This window comes from Coregonus lavaretus (assembly GCF_964263955.1).
Source record: "Coregonus lavaretus genome assembly, chromosome: 30".
Lineage (NCBI taxonomy): Eukaryota > Metazoa > Chordata > Actinopteri > Salmoniformes > Salmonidae > Coregonus > Coregonus lavaretus.
The window spans coordinates 36,385,213-36,403,405 of NC_140017.1; the positions used below are offsets into that span (position 1 = coordinate 36,385,213).

The window sequence follows — 18,193 nt, forward strand, 5'->3', positions numbered from 1 at the left end:
TGCAGATTTTGCTGCGAAGAGACAGAATAATTTGATCATTTGTTTATGTACTGTCCATTTGTAGCTTGTTTTTGGTCACAGGTCCAGGAATGGCTGAAGGATTGCAATATTTACCTCGACCTAACCCTGCAGATAGCACTACTGGGTGATCTGAAAAGTCATAGTCAATCGATCAATAATATAATACTTTTAGCAAAAAATTTTATTTTCAATTTACAATCTGTAGAAACAATGAGAATAGAAGGGTTCAGAACTTTTGTGAAACATCACAGTACAGTTGAAAAATATATGGCAAATAGAAATCCAATATGGATGGTGTTAAGAGATAGATGGGAGGTGTTGAATGGAGCTGAAGAATGGGACTAATAACAAATAACAACAACTAATAACTACAAGATAACTAATGTAAAGCATACTGTGTCCATAATAAGTATCTACAGTGCCTTGCAAAAGTATTCATCCCCCTTGGTGTTTTTCCTATTTTGTTGCATTACAACCTGTCATTTAAATTGATATTTATTTGGATTTCATGTAATGGACATACACAAAACAGTCCAAATTGGTGAAGTGAAATGAAAAAAATAACTTGTTTCAAAAAAGTGGTGCGTGCATATGTATTCACCCCCTTTGCTATGAAGCCCCTAAATAAGATCTGGTGCAACCAATTACCTTCAGAAGTCACATAATTAGTTAAATAAAGTCCACCTGTGTGCAATCTAAGTGTCACATGATCTGTCACATGATCTCAGTATATATACACCTGTTCTGAAAGGCCCCAGAGTCTGCTAAACCACTAAGCAAGGGGCACCATGAAGACCAAGGAGCTCTCCAAACAGGTCAGGGACAAAGTTGTGGAGAAGTACAGATCAGGGTTGGGTTCTAAAAAAATATCAGAAACTTTGAACATCCCACAAAGCACCATTAAATCCATTATTAAAACATGGAAAGAATATGGCACCACAACAAACCTGCCAAGAGAGGGCCGCCCACCAAAAAACTCACGGACCAGGCAAGGAGGGCATTAATCAGAGAGGCAACAAAGAGACCAAAGATAACCCTGAAGGAGCTGCAAAGCTCCACAGCAGAGATTGGAGTATCTGTCCATAGGACCACTTTAAGCCGTACACTCCACAGAGCTGGGCTTTACAGAAGAGTGGCCAGAAAAAAGCCATTGCTTAAAGAAAAATATAAGCAAACACGTTTGGTGTTTGCCAAAAGCCATGTGGGAGACTCCCCAAACATATGGAAGAAGGTACTCTGGTCAGATGAGACTAAAATTGAGCTTTTTGGCCATCAAGGAAAACGCTATGTCTGGCACAAACCCAACACCTCTCATCACCCCGAGAACACCATCCCCACAGTGAAGCATGGTGGTGGCAGCATCATGCTGTGGGGATGTTTTTCATCGGCAGGAACTAGGAAACTGGTCAGAATTGAAGGAATGATGGATGGCGCTAAATACAGGGAAATTCTTGAGGGAAACCTGTTTCAGTCTTCCAGAGATTTGAGACTGGGACAGAAGTTGACCTTCCAGCAGGACAATGACCCTAAGCATACTGCTAAAGCAACACTCGAGTGGTTTAAGGGGAAACATTTAAATGTATTGGAATGGCCTAGTCAAAGCCCAGACCTCAATCCAATTGAGAATCTGTGGTATGACTTAAAGATTGCTGTACACCAGCGTAACCCATCCAACTTGAAGGAGTTGGAGCAGTTTTGCCTTGAAGAATGGGCAAAAATCCCAGTAGCTAGATGTGCCAAGCTTATAGAGACATACTCCAAGAGACTTGCAGCTGTAATTGCTGCAAAAAGTGGCTCTACAAAGTATTGACTTTGGGGGGGTGAATAGTTATGCACGCTCAAGTTTTCTGTTTTTTTGTCATATTTCTTGTTTGTTTCACAAGAAATAATATTTTGCATCTTTCAAAGTGGTAGGCACGTTGTGTAAATCAAATGATACAACCCCCCCAAAAATCCATTTTAATTCCAGGTTGTAAGGCAACAAAATAGGAAAAATGCCAACGGGGGTGAATACTTTCGCAAGCCACTGTAGGTTATAGGTTGAGAGCTTTTGTGAAAGAGCACAGCTAGAAAGATATGGCATATAGAAGCAAACCGGATGGACATCATGAAAATGATCATAGAGGTTGAGGGTAGAGGAAGTACAGGAGTAAAAACAAACAAAATAGAATTATTAAAATTGACTGTGTCCATTAAATGTATATAGTATAAGCTGGAAGTAGAGACCTAAGCATTGTTGTTCACTAGTTTACTCCAATTAGGGAAGGGGTGGTGGGGTTGGAAAGTAATAAAGGGAAATATATTTTTTTTAAAGGATATGTATGTATATGTATGTATTTATATGTATGTGTATATGTATGTGTGTGTGTATATATATATATATATATATATATATATATATTTGCGAGAAGAAAAAACATATGGGGGATTGGAAGTGTTGCAGACAATTACAGTTGAAGTCGGAAGTTTACATACACCTTATCCAAATACATTTAAACTCAGTTTTTCACAATTCCTGACATTTAATCCTAGTAAACATTCCCTGTCTTAGGTCAGTTAGGATCACCACTTTATTTTAAGAATGTGAAATGTCAGAATAATAGTAGAGAGAATGATTTATTTCAGCTTTTATTTCTTTCATCACATTCCCAGTGTGTCAGAAGTTTACATACACTCAATTAGTATTTGGTAGCATTGCCTTTAAATTGTTTAACTTGGGTCAAATGTTTCGGGTAGCCTTCCACAAGCTTCCCACAATAAGTTGGGTGAATTTTGGCCCATTCCTCCTGACAGAGCTGGTGTAACTGAATCAGGTTTGTAGGCTCCTTGCTCGCACATGCTTTTTCAGTTCTGCCCACAAATGTTCTATAGGATTGAGGTCAGGGCTTTGTGATGGCCACTCCAATACCTTGACTTTGTTGTCCTTAAGCCATATTGCCACAATTTTGGAAGTATGCTTGGGGTCATTGTCCATTGGAAGACCCATTTGAGACCAAGCTTTAACTTCCTGACTGATGTCTTGAGATGTTGTTTCAATATATCCACATAATTTTCCTTCCTCATGATGCCATCTATTTTGTGAATTGCACCAGTCCCTTCTGCAGCAAAGCACCCCCAGAGCATGATGCTGCCACCCCCGTGCTTCATGGTTGGGATGGTGTTCTTTGGCTTGCAAGCAACCACCTTTTTCCTCCAAACATAACGATGGTCATTATGGCCAAACAGTTCTATTTTTGTTTCATCAGACCAGAAGACATTTCTCCAAAAAGTACGATATTTGTCCCCATGTGCAGTTGCAAACCGTAGTCTGGCTTTTTTATGGCGGTTTTGGAGCAGTGGCTTCTTCCTTGCTGAGCAGCCTTTCAGGTTTTGTCGATATAGGACTCGTTTTACTGTGGATATAGATACTTTTGTACCTGTTTCCTCCAGCATCTTCACAAGGTCCTTTGCTGTTGTTCTGGGATTGATTTACACTTTTCGCACCAAAGTACGTTCATCTCTAGGAGACAGAACGCGTCTCCTTCCTGAGCGGTATGACGGCTGCGTGGTCCCATGGTGTTTATACTTGCGTACTATTGTTTGTACAGATGAACGTGGTACCTTCAGGCGTTTGGAAATTGCTCCCAAGGATGAACCAGACTTGTGGAGGTATACAATATTTTTTCTGAGGTCTTGGCTGATTTCTTTTGATTTTCCCATGATGTCAAGCAAAGAGGCACAGAGCTTGAAGGTAGGCCTTGAAATACATCCACAGGTACACCTCCAATTGATTCAAATTATGTCAATTAGCCTATCAGAAGCTTCTAAAGCCATGACATCATTTTCTGGAAATGTCCAAGCTGTTTAAAGGCACAGTCAACTTAGTGTATGTAAACTTCTGACCCACTGGAATTGTGATACAGTGAATTATAAGTGAAATAATCTGTCTGTAAACAATTGTTGGAAAAATTACTTGTGTCATGCACAAAGTAGATGTCCTAACCGACTTGCCAAAACTATAGTTTGTTAACAAGAAATTTGTGGAGTGGTTAAAAAACGAGTTTTAATGACTCCAACCTAAGTGTATGTAAACTTCCGACTTCAACTGTACATTGATGGAAGTTACAATATATCTGCAATATTAAAGCTGATCTACCCCCTAGAGAAAAACAATATATAACAAAAAATTAAGTGCTTTAAACTCCCAACTCCTTTAAGTCTCTTTTGCACATTAATTCAGTACTTTTGAACTTGACTCTACATATGTACAGTGGGGGAAAAAAGTATTTAGTCAGCCACCAATTGTGCAAGTTCTCCCACTTAAAAAGATGAGAGAGGCCTGTAATTTTCATCATAGGTACATGTCAACTATGACAGACAAAATGAGAAAATCACATTGTAGGATTTTTTATGATTTTATTTGCAAATTATGGTGGAAAATAAGTATTTGGTCAATAACAAAAGTTGGCAATGACACAGGTCAAACGTTTTCTGTAAGTCTTCACAAGGTTTTCACACACTGTTGCTGGTATTTTGGCCCATTCCTCCATGCAGATCTCCTCTAGAGCAGTGATGTTTTGGGGCTGTCGCTGGGCAACACGGACTTTCAACTCCCTCCAAAGATTTTCTATGGGGTTGAGATCTGGAGACTGGCTAGGCCACTCCAGGACCTTGAAATGCTTCTTACGAAGCCACTCCTTTGTTGCCCGGGCGGTGTGTTTGGGATCATTGTCATGCTGAAAGACCCAGCCACGTTTCATCTTCAATGCCCTTGCTGATGGAAGGAGGTTTTCACTCAAAATCTCACGATACATGGCCCCATTCATTCTTTCCTTTACACGGATCAGTCGTCCTGGTCCCTTTGCAGAAAAACAGCCCCAAAGCATGATGTTTCCACCCCCATGCTTCACAGTAGGTATGGTGTTCTTTGGATGCAACTCAGCATTCTTTGTCCTCCAAACACGACGAGTTGAGTTTTTACCAAAAAGTTCTATTTTGGTTTCATCTGACCATATGACATTCTCCCAATCCTCTTCTGGATCATCCAAATGCACTCTAGCAAACTTCAGATGGGCCTGGACATGTACTGGCTTAAGCAGGGGGACACGTCTGGCACTGCAGGATTTGAGTCCCTGGCGGCGTAGTGTGTTACTGATGGTAGGCTTTGTTACTTTGGTCCCAGCTCTCTGCAGGTCATTCACTAGGTCCCCCCGTGTGGTTCTGGGATTTTTGCTCACCGTTCTTGTGATCATTTTGACCCCACGGGGTGAGATCTTGCGTGGAGCCCCAGATCGAGGGAGATTATCAGTGGTCTTGTATGTCTTCCATTTCCTAATAATTGCTCCCACAGTTGATTTCTTCAAACCAAGCTGCTTACCTATTGCAGATTCAGTCTTCCCAGCCTGGTGCATGTCTACAATTTTGTTTCTGGTGTCCTTTGACAGCTCTTTGGTCTTGGCCATAGTGGAGTTTGGAGTGTGACTGTTTGAGGTTGTGGACAGGTGTCTTTTATACTGATAACAAGTTCAAACAGGTGCCATTAATACAGGTAACGAGTGGAGGACAGAGGAGCCTCTTAAAGAAGAAGTTACAGGTCTGTGAGAGCCAGAAATCTTGCTTGTTTGTAGGTGACCAAATACTTATTTTCCACCATAATTTGCAAATAAATTCATACAAAATCCTACAATGTGATTTTCTGGAAAAACATTTCTCAATTTGTCTGTCATAGTTGACGTGTACCTATGATGAAAATTACAGGCCTCACTCATCTTTTTAAGTGGGAGAACTTGCACAATTGGTGGCTGACTAAATACTTTTTTCCCCCACTGTATTAAAAACAAAACTCTACATTTTAAGTGAGAGTATGAATTAGGCTGTTTGAGAAGGTTTGAATCCTAAGCAACCTGCCTACACATTGTTTGAAGTACAATATACCAACATAGCTACTGTTGTAGGTCAAAGCTGTGTGCTGTATGCTGGAAAACCTTGGTGGAGCATGGGTGGAGGAGTAGACATTGTGGTGCTCGTGAATTTCCTTTCTTTTTCAGCTTCAGACCAATGCCGCCTACTTGTTTTTAATTTCCATGGTTTTTACACTGGAAGGTGATTATGCAACATTATTATACAACATTATTATACAACATAACAGCAATAAAGTAAAGTACAAAAAAACAAAACACAATAATGACAAATGGCAACAGAGATAATGTAGTTGTTAGTATTTATTTAATATTAACAGCAGATTTTCCAGAGGGAAGCGAAAAACCAGAAACCCATTGAAGCCAATATTGGGTAAACTGGAAACATTTTCCCTGATCTCTTTTAACAAGAAAATACACCAATAATCAACCTGTAGTCTACCCATTAACTATTGACATACATTATTGACTGGCACAAACTGCTCAGTGTTCTGCGCCAGCAGAGGGCCTGTGCTACTTCTCTCCTGACATCCTAGTCATCCACCTCGGTGGAAACCATTTGTCCACCAAGTGGACGGCACTGGTGCAGAAAATCTGCGGTTTTAGAAGTGGTCATTCAAATGTTTCCCGGGACAACAGTGGTCTTCTCTGATATCCCGCAGCGGAGGAGCTGGATGTTCCAGTGGGACCAGAAGATAAACTAGGGCATAGAGAGGGCCCTGCGCTCCGACAATCAGCTGGTGTACGCATTTCAGGGAACACAATCCACCACCCTGCCATTAAGCATTGTGTCCCTGGGATGTACCGTAGGGGTGGAGTCCATCTGACGGACGAGGGCAACAACGTATTCCTTGAGAGTTGGTCTCCCCAGTCTCCACCGTTCTCTCCTTTGTAGTAGCAAGACGGAGAAGGGTGCTAATTGCGACCTGCAATTCATTGGCGTTCCTGCCTGTGAGCAATCCTTCATCTGCAGGAACCCCTCTTTATACTTATATTGGTCCAGTTTTAAAGCTGCTTTCCCGTAGTTCTGTTAACGATGGCCGAGGCGGGTGTTCGGCAGGCGGGAGCGAAGGACACTGTGTGCTAGCAAGTTAGCTAGCTAGCCAGCTAGCTAGGAGGACTCCGGGAATACAGCAAGTGGGAGGCGGGGGAGACCGTTTTTTTACGCCAAAGAGAATGGTCAAAATGTCTCCTCCAAAAAGGGGAACCCAGAACCTTCAGATTCCATGGCGGTGACGTTAACGCTTATGCTACGAACCCTGTCATGAGCGTAGTATCTTGAAACGATTTAAATGGACATTCTGGTGATGACAGTAAGCTTCTGTTGTTGTTCATTCACTCAGTACTTTCTCTTGCTTGGTAAAATAAATAGTCTAAAACAGTTTATGTGTTGAGAACAGTCACATAGCTAACCAAGTTAGCAAGCATGGCATTTTCTTTTGACTGCACAAAGGTCGCCGAAGCGAGCAATGATGTTGGTGTTGTTTAACCTGGGTGCAACCGCGCACTGAATCAATGCATAAGGTAAGGGGCTGTAACGTTAGCTAGCTACATTGCTAAGCAAGCCAAGTTGACTAGTGTATGGAGTAACGTTAGCTAATGTTAACGTTAGATGAGCAATGCCCATTGCATGTATTATACATTAGCAGCGTGGCAGTTTCCCAAAGTTTGGTGGTGTTGACTATGAACTTTACTTAGCTAGCTAGCTGTGCTTTGTGGAAGAATGTTGGTGATATTGTCAACATTGAGTTGTGCCAGTGCAAACAGCTAATGTTACAGCCTTGTTGGCTTGTAGCTAGCTAGCGTTACGGGCTACCGTTAGTTGGCTAGCCAACTGGCAATAGTAGCCAAGGACGTTCGCCATCTTATTTGTGCTTATTTGTTTGTGCTCTGAATACACTCAAGTGTCAAGGCCAACAGTTTACACAGATTACTTCAGCCATTTGCAAAAAACCTTACATAGCAAAATATAGCTAGCTTTTTTTTAACTGGTGTTAGCTACAGTGGGGAGAACAAGTATTTGATACACTGCCGATTTTGCAGGTTTTCCTACTTACAAAGCATGTAGAGGTCTGTAATTTTTATCCTAGGTACACTTCAACTGTGAGAGACGGAATCTAAAACAAAAATCCAGAACATCACATTGTATGATTTTTAAGTAATTAATTTGCATTTTATTGTATGACATAAGTATTTGATCATCTACCAACCAGTAAGAATTCCGGCTCTCACAGACCTGTTAGTTTTTCTTTAAGAAGCCCTCCTGTTCTCCACTCATTACCTGTATTAACTGCACCTGTTTGAACTCGTTACCTGTATAAAAGACACCTGTCCACACACTCAATCAAACAGACTCCAACCTCTCCACAATGGCCAAGACCAGAGAGCTGTGTAAGGACATCAGGGATAAAAATTGTAGACCTGCACAAGGCTGGGATGGGCTACAGGACAATAGGCAAGCAGCTTGGTGAGAAGGCAACAACTGTTGGCGCAATTATTAGAAAATGGAAGAAGTTCAAGATGACGGTCAATCACCCTCGGTCTGGGGCTCTATGCAAGATCTCACCTCGTGGGGCATCAATGATCATGAGGAAGGTGAGGGATCAGCCCAGAACTACACGGCAGGACCTGGTCAATGACCTGAAGAGAGCTGGGACCACAGTCTCAAAGAAAACCATTAGTAACACACTACGCCGTCATGGATAAAAATCCTGCAGCGCACGCAAGGTCCCCCTGCTCAAGCCAGCGCATGTCCAGGCCCGTCTGAAGTTTGCCAATGACCATCTGGATGATCCAGAGGAGGAATGGGAGAAGGTCATGTGGTCTGATGAGACAAAAATAGAGCTTTTTGGTCTAAACTCCACTCGCCGTGTTTGGAGGAAGATGAAGGATGAGTACAACCCCAAGAACACCATCCCAACCGTGAAGCATGGAGGTGGAAACATCATTCTTTGGGGATGCTTTTCTGCAAAGGGGACAGGACGACTGCACCGTATTGAGGGGAGGATGGATGGGGCCATGTATCGCGAGATCTTGGCCAACAACCTCCTTCCCTCAGTAAGAGCATTGAAGATGGGTCGTGGCTGGGTCTTCCAGCATGACAACGACCCAAAACACACAGCCAGGGCAACTAAGGAGTGGCTCCGTAAGAAGCATCTCAAGGTCCTGGAGTGGCCTAGCTAGTCTCCAGACCTGAACCCAATAGAAAATCTTTGGAGGAAGCTGAAAGTCCATATTGCCCAGCGACAGCCCCGAAACCTGAAGGATCTGGAGAAGGTCTGTATGGAGGAGTGGGCCAAAATCCCTGCTGCAGTGTGTGCAAACCTGGTCAAGACCTACAGGAAACGTATGATCTCTGTAATTGCAAACAAAGGTTTCTGTACCAAATATTAAGTTCTGCTTTTCTGATGTATCAAATACTTATGTCATGTAATAAAATGCAAATGAATTACTTAAAAATCATATAATGTGATTTTCTGGATTTTTGTTTTAGATTCCGTCTCTCACAGTTGAAGTGTACCTATGATAAAAATTACAGACCTCTACATGCTTTGTAAGTAGGAAAACCTGCAAAATCGGCAGTGTATCAAATACTTGTTCTCCCCACTGTAGCTACTTGCGTTGTTGCTGTGCAACCCAAGTGCTTTGGTCCGGTTTTTAAACTCTGAGATTCAGCTACAAAAAGGTAGCACATCGTTGGTTCTTAATGGGACAGAAATGAGCACGTGAGAGCGATAAATTATAAATGTAATCGAAACTGTTGCCCCTACAAATGTATTCAGTCAGAAATGTGGCAAGTCTAATGGTCACTCTATGGACGCTGTAGTCTGGTTGTTATCCGATGCCTAGATTTTGAGCTAGGTCGGGGCAAGACATTCTATATTTTTCCTAATGCTAAAGACCCTGTTCAAAATCCGGTATCTGGTTCTCGTTAACTACCGGACAGCTCATGACGAGAGGCGAGGAATGTGTTGTGTACCTCCAATCAAGTTGATTTAGACATTTTCATCGACATTGGTGTCATATTGGCATATTAGAGATGATGGTAGGGAGATTTGAATTTAACATTGAGCTTTAACCAATGCATATTGCCCCTCATAATAATATTTATTTTCTAGTGATTATTGTTAATGTTGTGAGCATTTATATAGTTTTTACTAGCTGCAGTATGACAAACTAAGTTCCCTTGGGGATGAATACAGGACAGTCTCCTCTCACCTTGCCCAGGGACCACATTAGAGCTCCATAGATTCTCATCAGCTGTTGTGTTCCCACCATGTCAGCCTTGTTCAGGACAACACGCAGCTTGTCCTCATTGCCCCGCAGCGATCCGATGGCCTCAGAGAACTCGTCACTGATCTCCAACTTGTGGGCGTCGAACAGCAGGATGATGCGGTCAACGCGCTCCGCAAACCAACGCAGCACCGCTGGGAAGTCATAGCCTGAGGAGGGGTTAAGGGGTTAGAGATCAGGGGTCAGGGGAGAGACGGGACACGAGGGGTCTGTCAGATTATTAATAGATTACAGTGAAAAGGAGATGAGGGTCTTACATTTCTAGATTTGCAACACGCTGAGCACAAAACACATGCTTAACATGTTGAAGCTCTCCCATGAAGCTGGTTTTAGAGCACATCATGGAGACACACTGACATGTATCATTGACACGCACACAGACACACACACACACACACAGACAGACACACACACACACACACACAGACAGACACACACACAAAAACACACACACACAGACACACACACACACACACACAGACAGACACACACAGACACACACACACAGACAGACAGACACACACACACACACAGACAGACACACACAGACACACACACACACACAGACAGACACAGACAGACACAGACAGACACACAGACACACACACACAGACACACACAGACAGAGGAAAGGGGAATATGGCAGACAGAGGAAAGGGGAATATGGCAGACAGAGGAAAGTGGAATATGGCAGACAGAGGAAAGGGGAATATGGCAGCCAGAGGAAAGGGGAATATGGCAGCCAGAGGAAAGGGGAATATGGCAGACAGAGGAAAGGGGAATATGGCAGACAGAGGAAAGGGGAATATGGCAGACAGAGGAAAGGGGAATATGGCAGACAGAGGAAAGGGGAATATGGCAGCACACCCGTCACACCTCTCTAACACTTCTCTTTCCCTCTATTTTCTGTCTCTCTCTTCCTCTGATGAGTCCTTCTTTCCTCACATTCCTTCCTGACTAGCTGATGCTGTTTCCTGTCTATCATCTGCCATACATGCGTTACAATGGGACTAACAGGACCTTGAGCAGAGAGCTCTCCTAACTGATAGGTTGGAATGTAATACCATCATAACACTGGAGGCAATGGCATACCCTCATATGTTCCACAAGGCTTTGTCTCTTCTGTTGTTCCAACATAGTCACACTTAATGTTGTTATAGTTATTCATGCCCCATGAACTGTGATACAGTATTAGGTTGGAAATGGAAGGAAATGGAGGGTTGGAAAGGGAGGGTTGGAAAGGGAGGGAAGTGGAGGGTTGGAAATGGAAGGAAATGGAGGGTTGGAAAGGGAGGGAAATGGAGGGTTGGAAAGGGAGGGAAATGGAGGGTTGGAAAAGGAGGGAAGTGGAGGGTTGGAAAGGGAGGGAAATGGAGGGTTGGAAAGGGAGGGAAATGGAGGGTTGGAAAGGGAGGGAGGTGGAGGGTTGGAAAGGGAGGGAAATGGAGGGTTGGAAAGGGAGGGAAATGGAGGGTTGGAAAGGGAGGGAAGTGGAGGGTTGGAAAGGGAGGGAAATGGAGGGTTGGAAAGGGAGGGAAGTGGAGGGTTGGAAAGGGAGGGAAATGGAGGGTTGGAAAGGGAGGGAAATGGAGGGTTGGAAAGGGAGGGAAGTGGAGGGTTGGAAAGGGAGGGAAGTGGAGGGTTGGAAAGGGAGGGAAATGGAGGGTTGGAAAGGGAGGGAAATTAAGGAGTGAGAGAGAGATTGATGAGGCTGCTTGCTCAAAACTCTGTCCTGTATTTATCTTTGTGTGTGCCTTACAAGATGTGGTGGAGGAATCTGAAGAACTCTCCAGGGTCACCCTATATCCTTGTCTCCTTGGGGTGTCCAATCAAAAACGCATCTTTTGACCAATGGGTAAAATATTACCAATGGGTAAAACAATGTTAATTGTGTATATAATCCTCTAAGAAAACCAACGGTCCAAACCTCATGTCTCTATCCTAATCCGTTCAAACCTCATGTCTCTATCCTAATCCGTTCAAACCTCATGTCTCTATCCTAATCCGTTCAAACCTCATGTCTCTATCCTAGCCGGCCCTAACCTCATGTCTCTATCCTAATCCGTTCAAACCTCATGTCTCTATCCTAATCCGTCCAAACCTCATGTCTCTATTCTAGCCGGTCCAAACCTCATGTCTCTATCCTAATCCGTTCAAACCTTATTGTAGTTTTGACCCTTATAGGATGGCCAAGATTAGGGCGACTAAATCAATGGAGGTCAAACTGGTTCAATCAACGGTGTTTCCACGTCATTTCAACCAAAAACATCAATGTGATGACATTGAATCAAAGTGGAAAACTGATTGGATTTGCAAAGAGTCGTCAACGTAAAGGCATTGTCTTTTTTTCACCCAACATTTAACCTAAATCCAATGATATGGTGACATTTGTTGTTGATTTCACGTTGAATTCAAGGTTAGTTATAATATAATAATATGCCATTTAGCAGACGCTTTTATCCAAAGCGACTTACAGTCATGTGTGCATGCATTTTTGCGTATGGGTGGTCCCGGGGATCGAACCCACTACCCTGGCGTTACAAGCGCCGTGCTCTACCAGCTGAGCTACAGAGGACTATAGTCTTTATATATCTACCTATAGTCTCTATATATCTACCTATAGTCTCTATATATCTATATATCTACCTATAGTCTCTATATATCTACCTATAGTCTCTATATATCTACCTATAGTCTCTATATATCTATATATCTACCTATAGTCTCTATATATCTACCTATAGTCTCTATATATCTACCTATAGTCTCTATATATCTATATATATACCTATAGTCTCTATATATCTATATATATACCTATAGTCTCTATATATCTATATATATACCTATAGTCTCTATATATCTACCTATAGTCTCTATATATCTATATATCTACCTATAGTCTCTATATATCTACCTATAGTCTCTATATATCTACGTATAGTCTCTATATATCTATATATCTACCTATAGTCTCTATATATCTACCTATAGTCTCTATATATCTACCTATAGTCTCTATATATATACCTATAGTCTCTATATATCTATATATATACCTATAGTCTCTATATATCTATATATCTACCTATAGTCTCTATATATCTACCTATAGTCTCTATATATCTATATATCTACCTATAGTCTCTATATATATACCTATAGTCTCTATATATCTATATATCTACCTATAGTCTCTATATATCTACCTATAGTCTCTATATATCTATATATCTACCTATAGTCTCTATATATCTACCTATAGTCTCTATATATCTACCTATAGTCTCTATATATATACCTATAGTCTCTATATATATACCTATAGTCTCTATATATCTATATATCTACCTATAGTCTCTATATATCTACCTATAGTCTCTATATATATACCTATAGTCTCTATATATCTATATATATACCTATAGTCTCTATATATCTATATATCTACCTATAGTCTCTATATATCTACCTATAGTCTCTATATATATACACCTATAGTCTCTATATATCTATATATCTACCTATAGTCTCTATATATCTACCTATAGTCTCTATATATCTATATATCTCCCTATAGTCTCTATATATCTACCTATAGTCTCTATATATCTACCTATAGTCTCTATATATCTACCTATAGTCTCTATATATATACCTATAGTCTCTATATATCTATATATATATACCTATAGTCTCTATATATCTACCTATAGTCTCTATATATCTACCTATAGTCTCTATATATCTATATATCTACCTATAGTCTCTATATATCTACCTATAGTCTCTATATATCTACCTATAGTCTCTATATATCTACCTATAGTCTCTATATATATACCTATAGTCTCTATATATCTATATATCTACCTATAGTCTCTATATATCTACCTATAGTCTCTATATATCTATCTATAGTCTCTATATATCTACCTATAGTCTCTATATATATACATATAGTCTCTATATATCTATATATATATATACCTATAGTCTCTATAGATCTATATATCTACCTATAGTCTCTATATATCTACCTATAGTCTCTATATATCTACCTATAGTCTCTATATATCTATATATATACCTATAGTCTCTATATATCTATATATATATATATATACCTATAGTCTCTATATATCTACCTATAGTATCTATATATCTACCTATAGTCTCTATATATCTACCTATAGTCTCTATATATCTATATATATACCTATAGTCTCTATATATCTATATATCTACCTATAGTCTCTATATATCTACCTATAGTCTCTATATATCTATATATCTACCTATAGTCTCTATATATCTATATATATACCTATAGTCTCTATATATCTATATATCTACCTATAGTCTCTATATATCTACCTACAGTCTCTATATATCTACCTATAGTCTCTATATATCTACCTATAGTCTCTATATATCTATATATATACCTATAGTCTCTATATATCTATATATATATATACCTATAGTCTCTATATATCTACCTATAATATCTATATATATACCAGCTGAGCTACAGAGGACCACAAAAGTTAGTTGACAACTCAACCAAATGTAAATGTGCACAGTGAGTTGTGTCAGATAGGCTGGATGCTATTATGAGAGAATGAAGGTTGACTGACAGGCTCACTGTCAAACTCCTCTTTCTTCTCCAATCCGGAGGACATAAAACAATATACAGGTAAGATCGATTTTGAGACATGACGTAGTATTTTCATATTTTAGTATATGCTTTTCATATACAGTAAATGTGAAATTCCTGTTCTTTTTTTGAAGATCTCTCAGAAAAACAAGCGTATCTATGAAATGTCAACGGAGCAAGCTTTTTATTGAAAAATATTTGTACATATAATTCAGCTCGTGTCATGTTAATTTGGCTTTTTTGCGACCCGCGGAAACAACTTTGCAGAAGACCACCACAACATGTTAAATCCTCAAAAGTTGCTGCGAGAAGCGGCACCGCTCTGTCAACAGAGCTTGATGTATTAGGTTACGAAATCCGACTTCTTGGATATAATGTTAATGATATGTTAGAGAAATACCCCGCTGAACAATTCAGAACATGAAGAATCATATGTCTTGGTAAAATGTATTTTATAACATAAGGAAGTTCAATTTCATCACCAAAGCGTGTTTTCACCCACTCTGGGCAGAGTGGGTGGACACCACTACCCTATATCCTTGTATCCTGCGGCAGGTAGCTTAGTGGTTAAGAGCGTAGAGCGTAGTGCCAGTAACCGAAAGGTTGCTGGTTCTAATTCCCGAGCCGACTAGGTGAAAAATCTGTCGATGTGCCCTTGAGCAAGGCACTTAACCCTAATTGCTCCTGTAAGTTGCTCTGGATAAGAGCGTCTGCTAAATGACTAAAAATAAAAAATAAATAAAAATATCCTTGCCTCAGTACATGGAGGTTAGCCAGGTCAGGAGGGAGGAAGTAGTTGTTTTAGCTGACGATGACAGATGAGGGACCAGACCAGACCAGACCAGACCAGACCCGACCAGACCAGACCAGACCAGACCAGACCAGACCAGACCCGGTGTGTCTGTGACCCCCTACCTCCACCACTCCTCACCTTGTCCTGTCCACTCCACCCTACCTCCACCTCTCCTCACCTTGTCCTGTCCACTCCACCCTACCTCCACCACTCCACTCCTCACCTTGTCCTGTCCACTCCACCCTACCTCCACCACTCCACTCCTCACCTTGTCCTGTCCACTCCACCCTACCTCCACCTCTCCTCACCTTGTCCTGTCCACTCCACCCTACCTCCACCTCTCCACCTCTCCTCACCTTGTCCTGTCCACTCCACCCTACCTCCACCTCTCCTCACCTTGTCCTGTCCACTCCACCCTACCTCCACCTCTCCTCACCTTGTCCTGTCCACTCCACCCTACCTCCACCTCTCCTCACCTTGTCCTGTCCACTCCACCCTACCTCCACCTCTCCTCACCTTGTCCTGTCCACTCCACCCTACCTCCACCTCTCCTCACCTTGTCCTGTCCACTCCACCCTACCTCCACCTCTCCTCACCTTGTCCTGTCCACTCCACCCTACCTCCACCTCTCCTCACCTTGTCCTGTCCACTCCACCCTACCTCCACCTCTCCTCACCTTGTCCTGTCCACTCCACCCTACCTCCACCTCTCCTCACCTTGTCCTGTCCACTCCACCCTACCTCCACCACTCCTCACCTTGTCCTGTCCACTCCACCCTACCTCCACCACTCCACCTCTCCTCACCTTGTCCTGTCCACTCCACCCTACCTCCAACACTCCTCACCTTGTCCTGTCCACTCCACCCTACCTCCACCACTCCACCTCTTCTCACCTCGGCTCACCCTCTGCTTCGCTCCCGACAGGATCCCCGGCGTGTCGATGACGCTGATGCTCTCCAGGACCTGATTGGGCAGCTGGGCGCACTGGAACCTATCACGCAACAGCAGAGAAGTGGGCGGGACATGCACAACACTCATTACACAATAACATAACATGGAACAGTTAGAGGTATGAACATCTAGCATCTATAGGTTACCTACAGGTTCTCCTCAGGTCAGGGCAACTTTCTAACATTCCACTAAATGCCCCCCAGTTCACCCCAGACCCCAACCCCCATCCCGTCCACCGCTCCATCAGTTAACATCAATGGAACTAATGTGTAGGAATAATGTAGGAACATGGTTATCAGTTATGGTCACTCCAAGTGCTGAGCAATTAACCCCCCCCCCCCCCCCCCATTCTGAGCTTAATGCGCAGTTTCTCTAGAGATAAATCAGATCAAGCCTGAACTGTGCGATGTAGTAAGGAGGTGTAGTTTCCAACAGGTCAATACTCTACATAGTTTAGCGCAGAAAACGTGGTAATTAACTACAATGACCATAATTCATTGTGCGCCTACTTGTACAGAGAGAAGAGAGAAGAATGAGCGATGGAGAGGGACAGAGAGAAGAGAGAAGAATGAGCGATGGAGAGGGACAGAGAGAAGAGACAGGAGAATGAGCGATGGAGAGGGACAGAGAGAAGAGACAGGAGAATGAGCGATGGAGAGGGACAGAGAGAAGAGACAGGAGAATGAGCGATGGAGAGGGACAGAGAGAAGAGACAGGAGAATGAGCGATGGAGAGGGACAGAGAGAAGAGACAGGAGAATGAGCGATGGAGAGGGACAGAGAGAAGAGACAGGAGAATGAGCGATGGAGAGGGACAGAGAGAAGAGACAGGAGAATGAGCGATGGAGAGGGACAGAGAGAAGAGACAGGAGAATGAGCGATGGAGAGGGACAGAGAGAAGAGACAGGAGAATGAGCGATGGAGAGGGACAGAGAGAAGAGACAGGAGAATGAGCGATGGAGAGGGACAGAGAGAAGAGACAGGAGAATGAGCGATGGAGAGGGACAGAGAGAAGAGACAGGAGAATGAGCGATGGAGAGGGACAGAGAGAAGAGACAGGAGAATGAGCGATGGAGAGGGACAGAGAGAAGAGACAGGAGAATGAGCGATGGAGAGGGACAGAGAGAAGAGACAGGAGAATGAGCGATGGAGAGGGACAGAGAGAAGAGACAGGAGAATGAGCGATGGAGAGGGACAGAGAGAAGAGACAGGAGAATGAGCATGGAGAGGGACAGAGAGAAGAGACAGGAGAATGAGCGATGGAGAGGGACAGAGAGCAGCTGCTTCAAGAGGGATCTCTACCTGAAAATACATGATCTAACTGACTGATAGTTGGTATTCAGCAGTCATAAAAGTCTGCCTTATTTACTTTGAAAAAAACCCACTAAAATAGTGATTTTGTCAGACATCATAGGCAGCAACTCTTCAGAGATGAGATGACTTGGAATAAAAATAATAAAGTCATCAAATAAAACAAATGTAATATACTCAAAAACTGAAATGTTTTATTAAAGTAAAGTAATGTGAATACATGATGGTTAATAAGTGATAAGCAGTAATGGGCAGTCACTACCATGAGA

The 18,193-nt window shown here is 42.1% G+C and overlaps 1 protein-coding gene across 1 annotated transcript in view; it reads right to left on the reverse strand.

The window, feature by feature from the left end:
- Positions 1 to 18,193, reverse strand: part of ehd2b (EH-domain containing 2b) — a 42,737-nt gene that overhangs the window by 4,657 nt on the left and 19,887 nt on the right. The window contains exons 4-5 of the mRNA XM_084148044.1: positions 16,557 to 16,654; positions 10,137 to 10,360 (exon numbers count right to left, since the gene is read on the reverse strand). Of these exons, the coding sequence (XP_084004170.1) occupies positions 10,137 to 10,360; positions 16,557 to 16,654 (322 nt within the window). The remainder of the gene's footprint in view (positions 1 to 10,136; positions 10,361 to 16,556; positions 16,655 to 18,193) is intronic.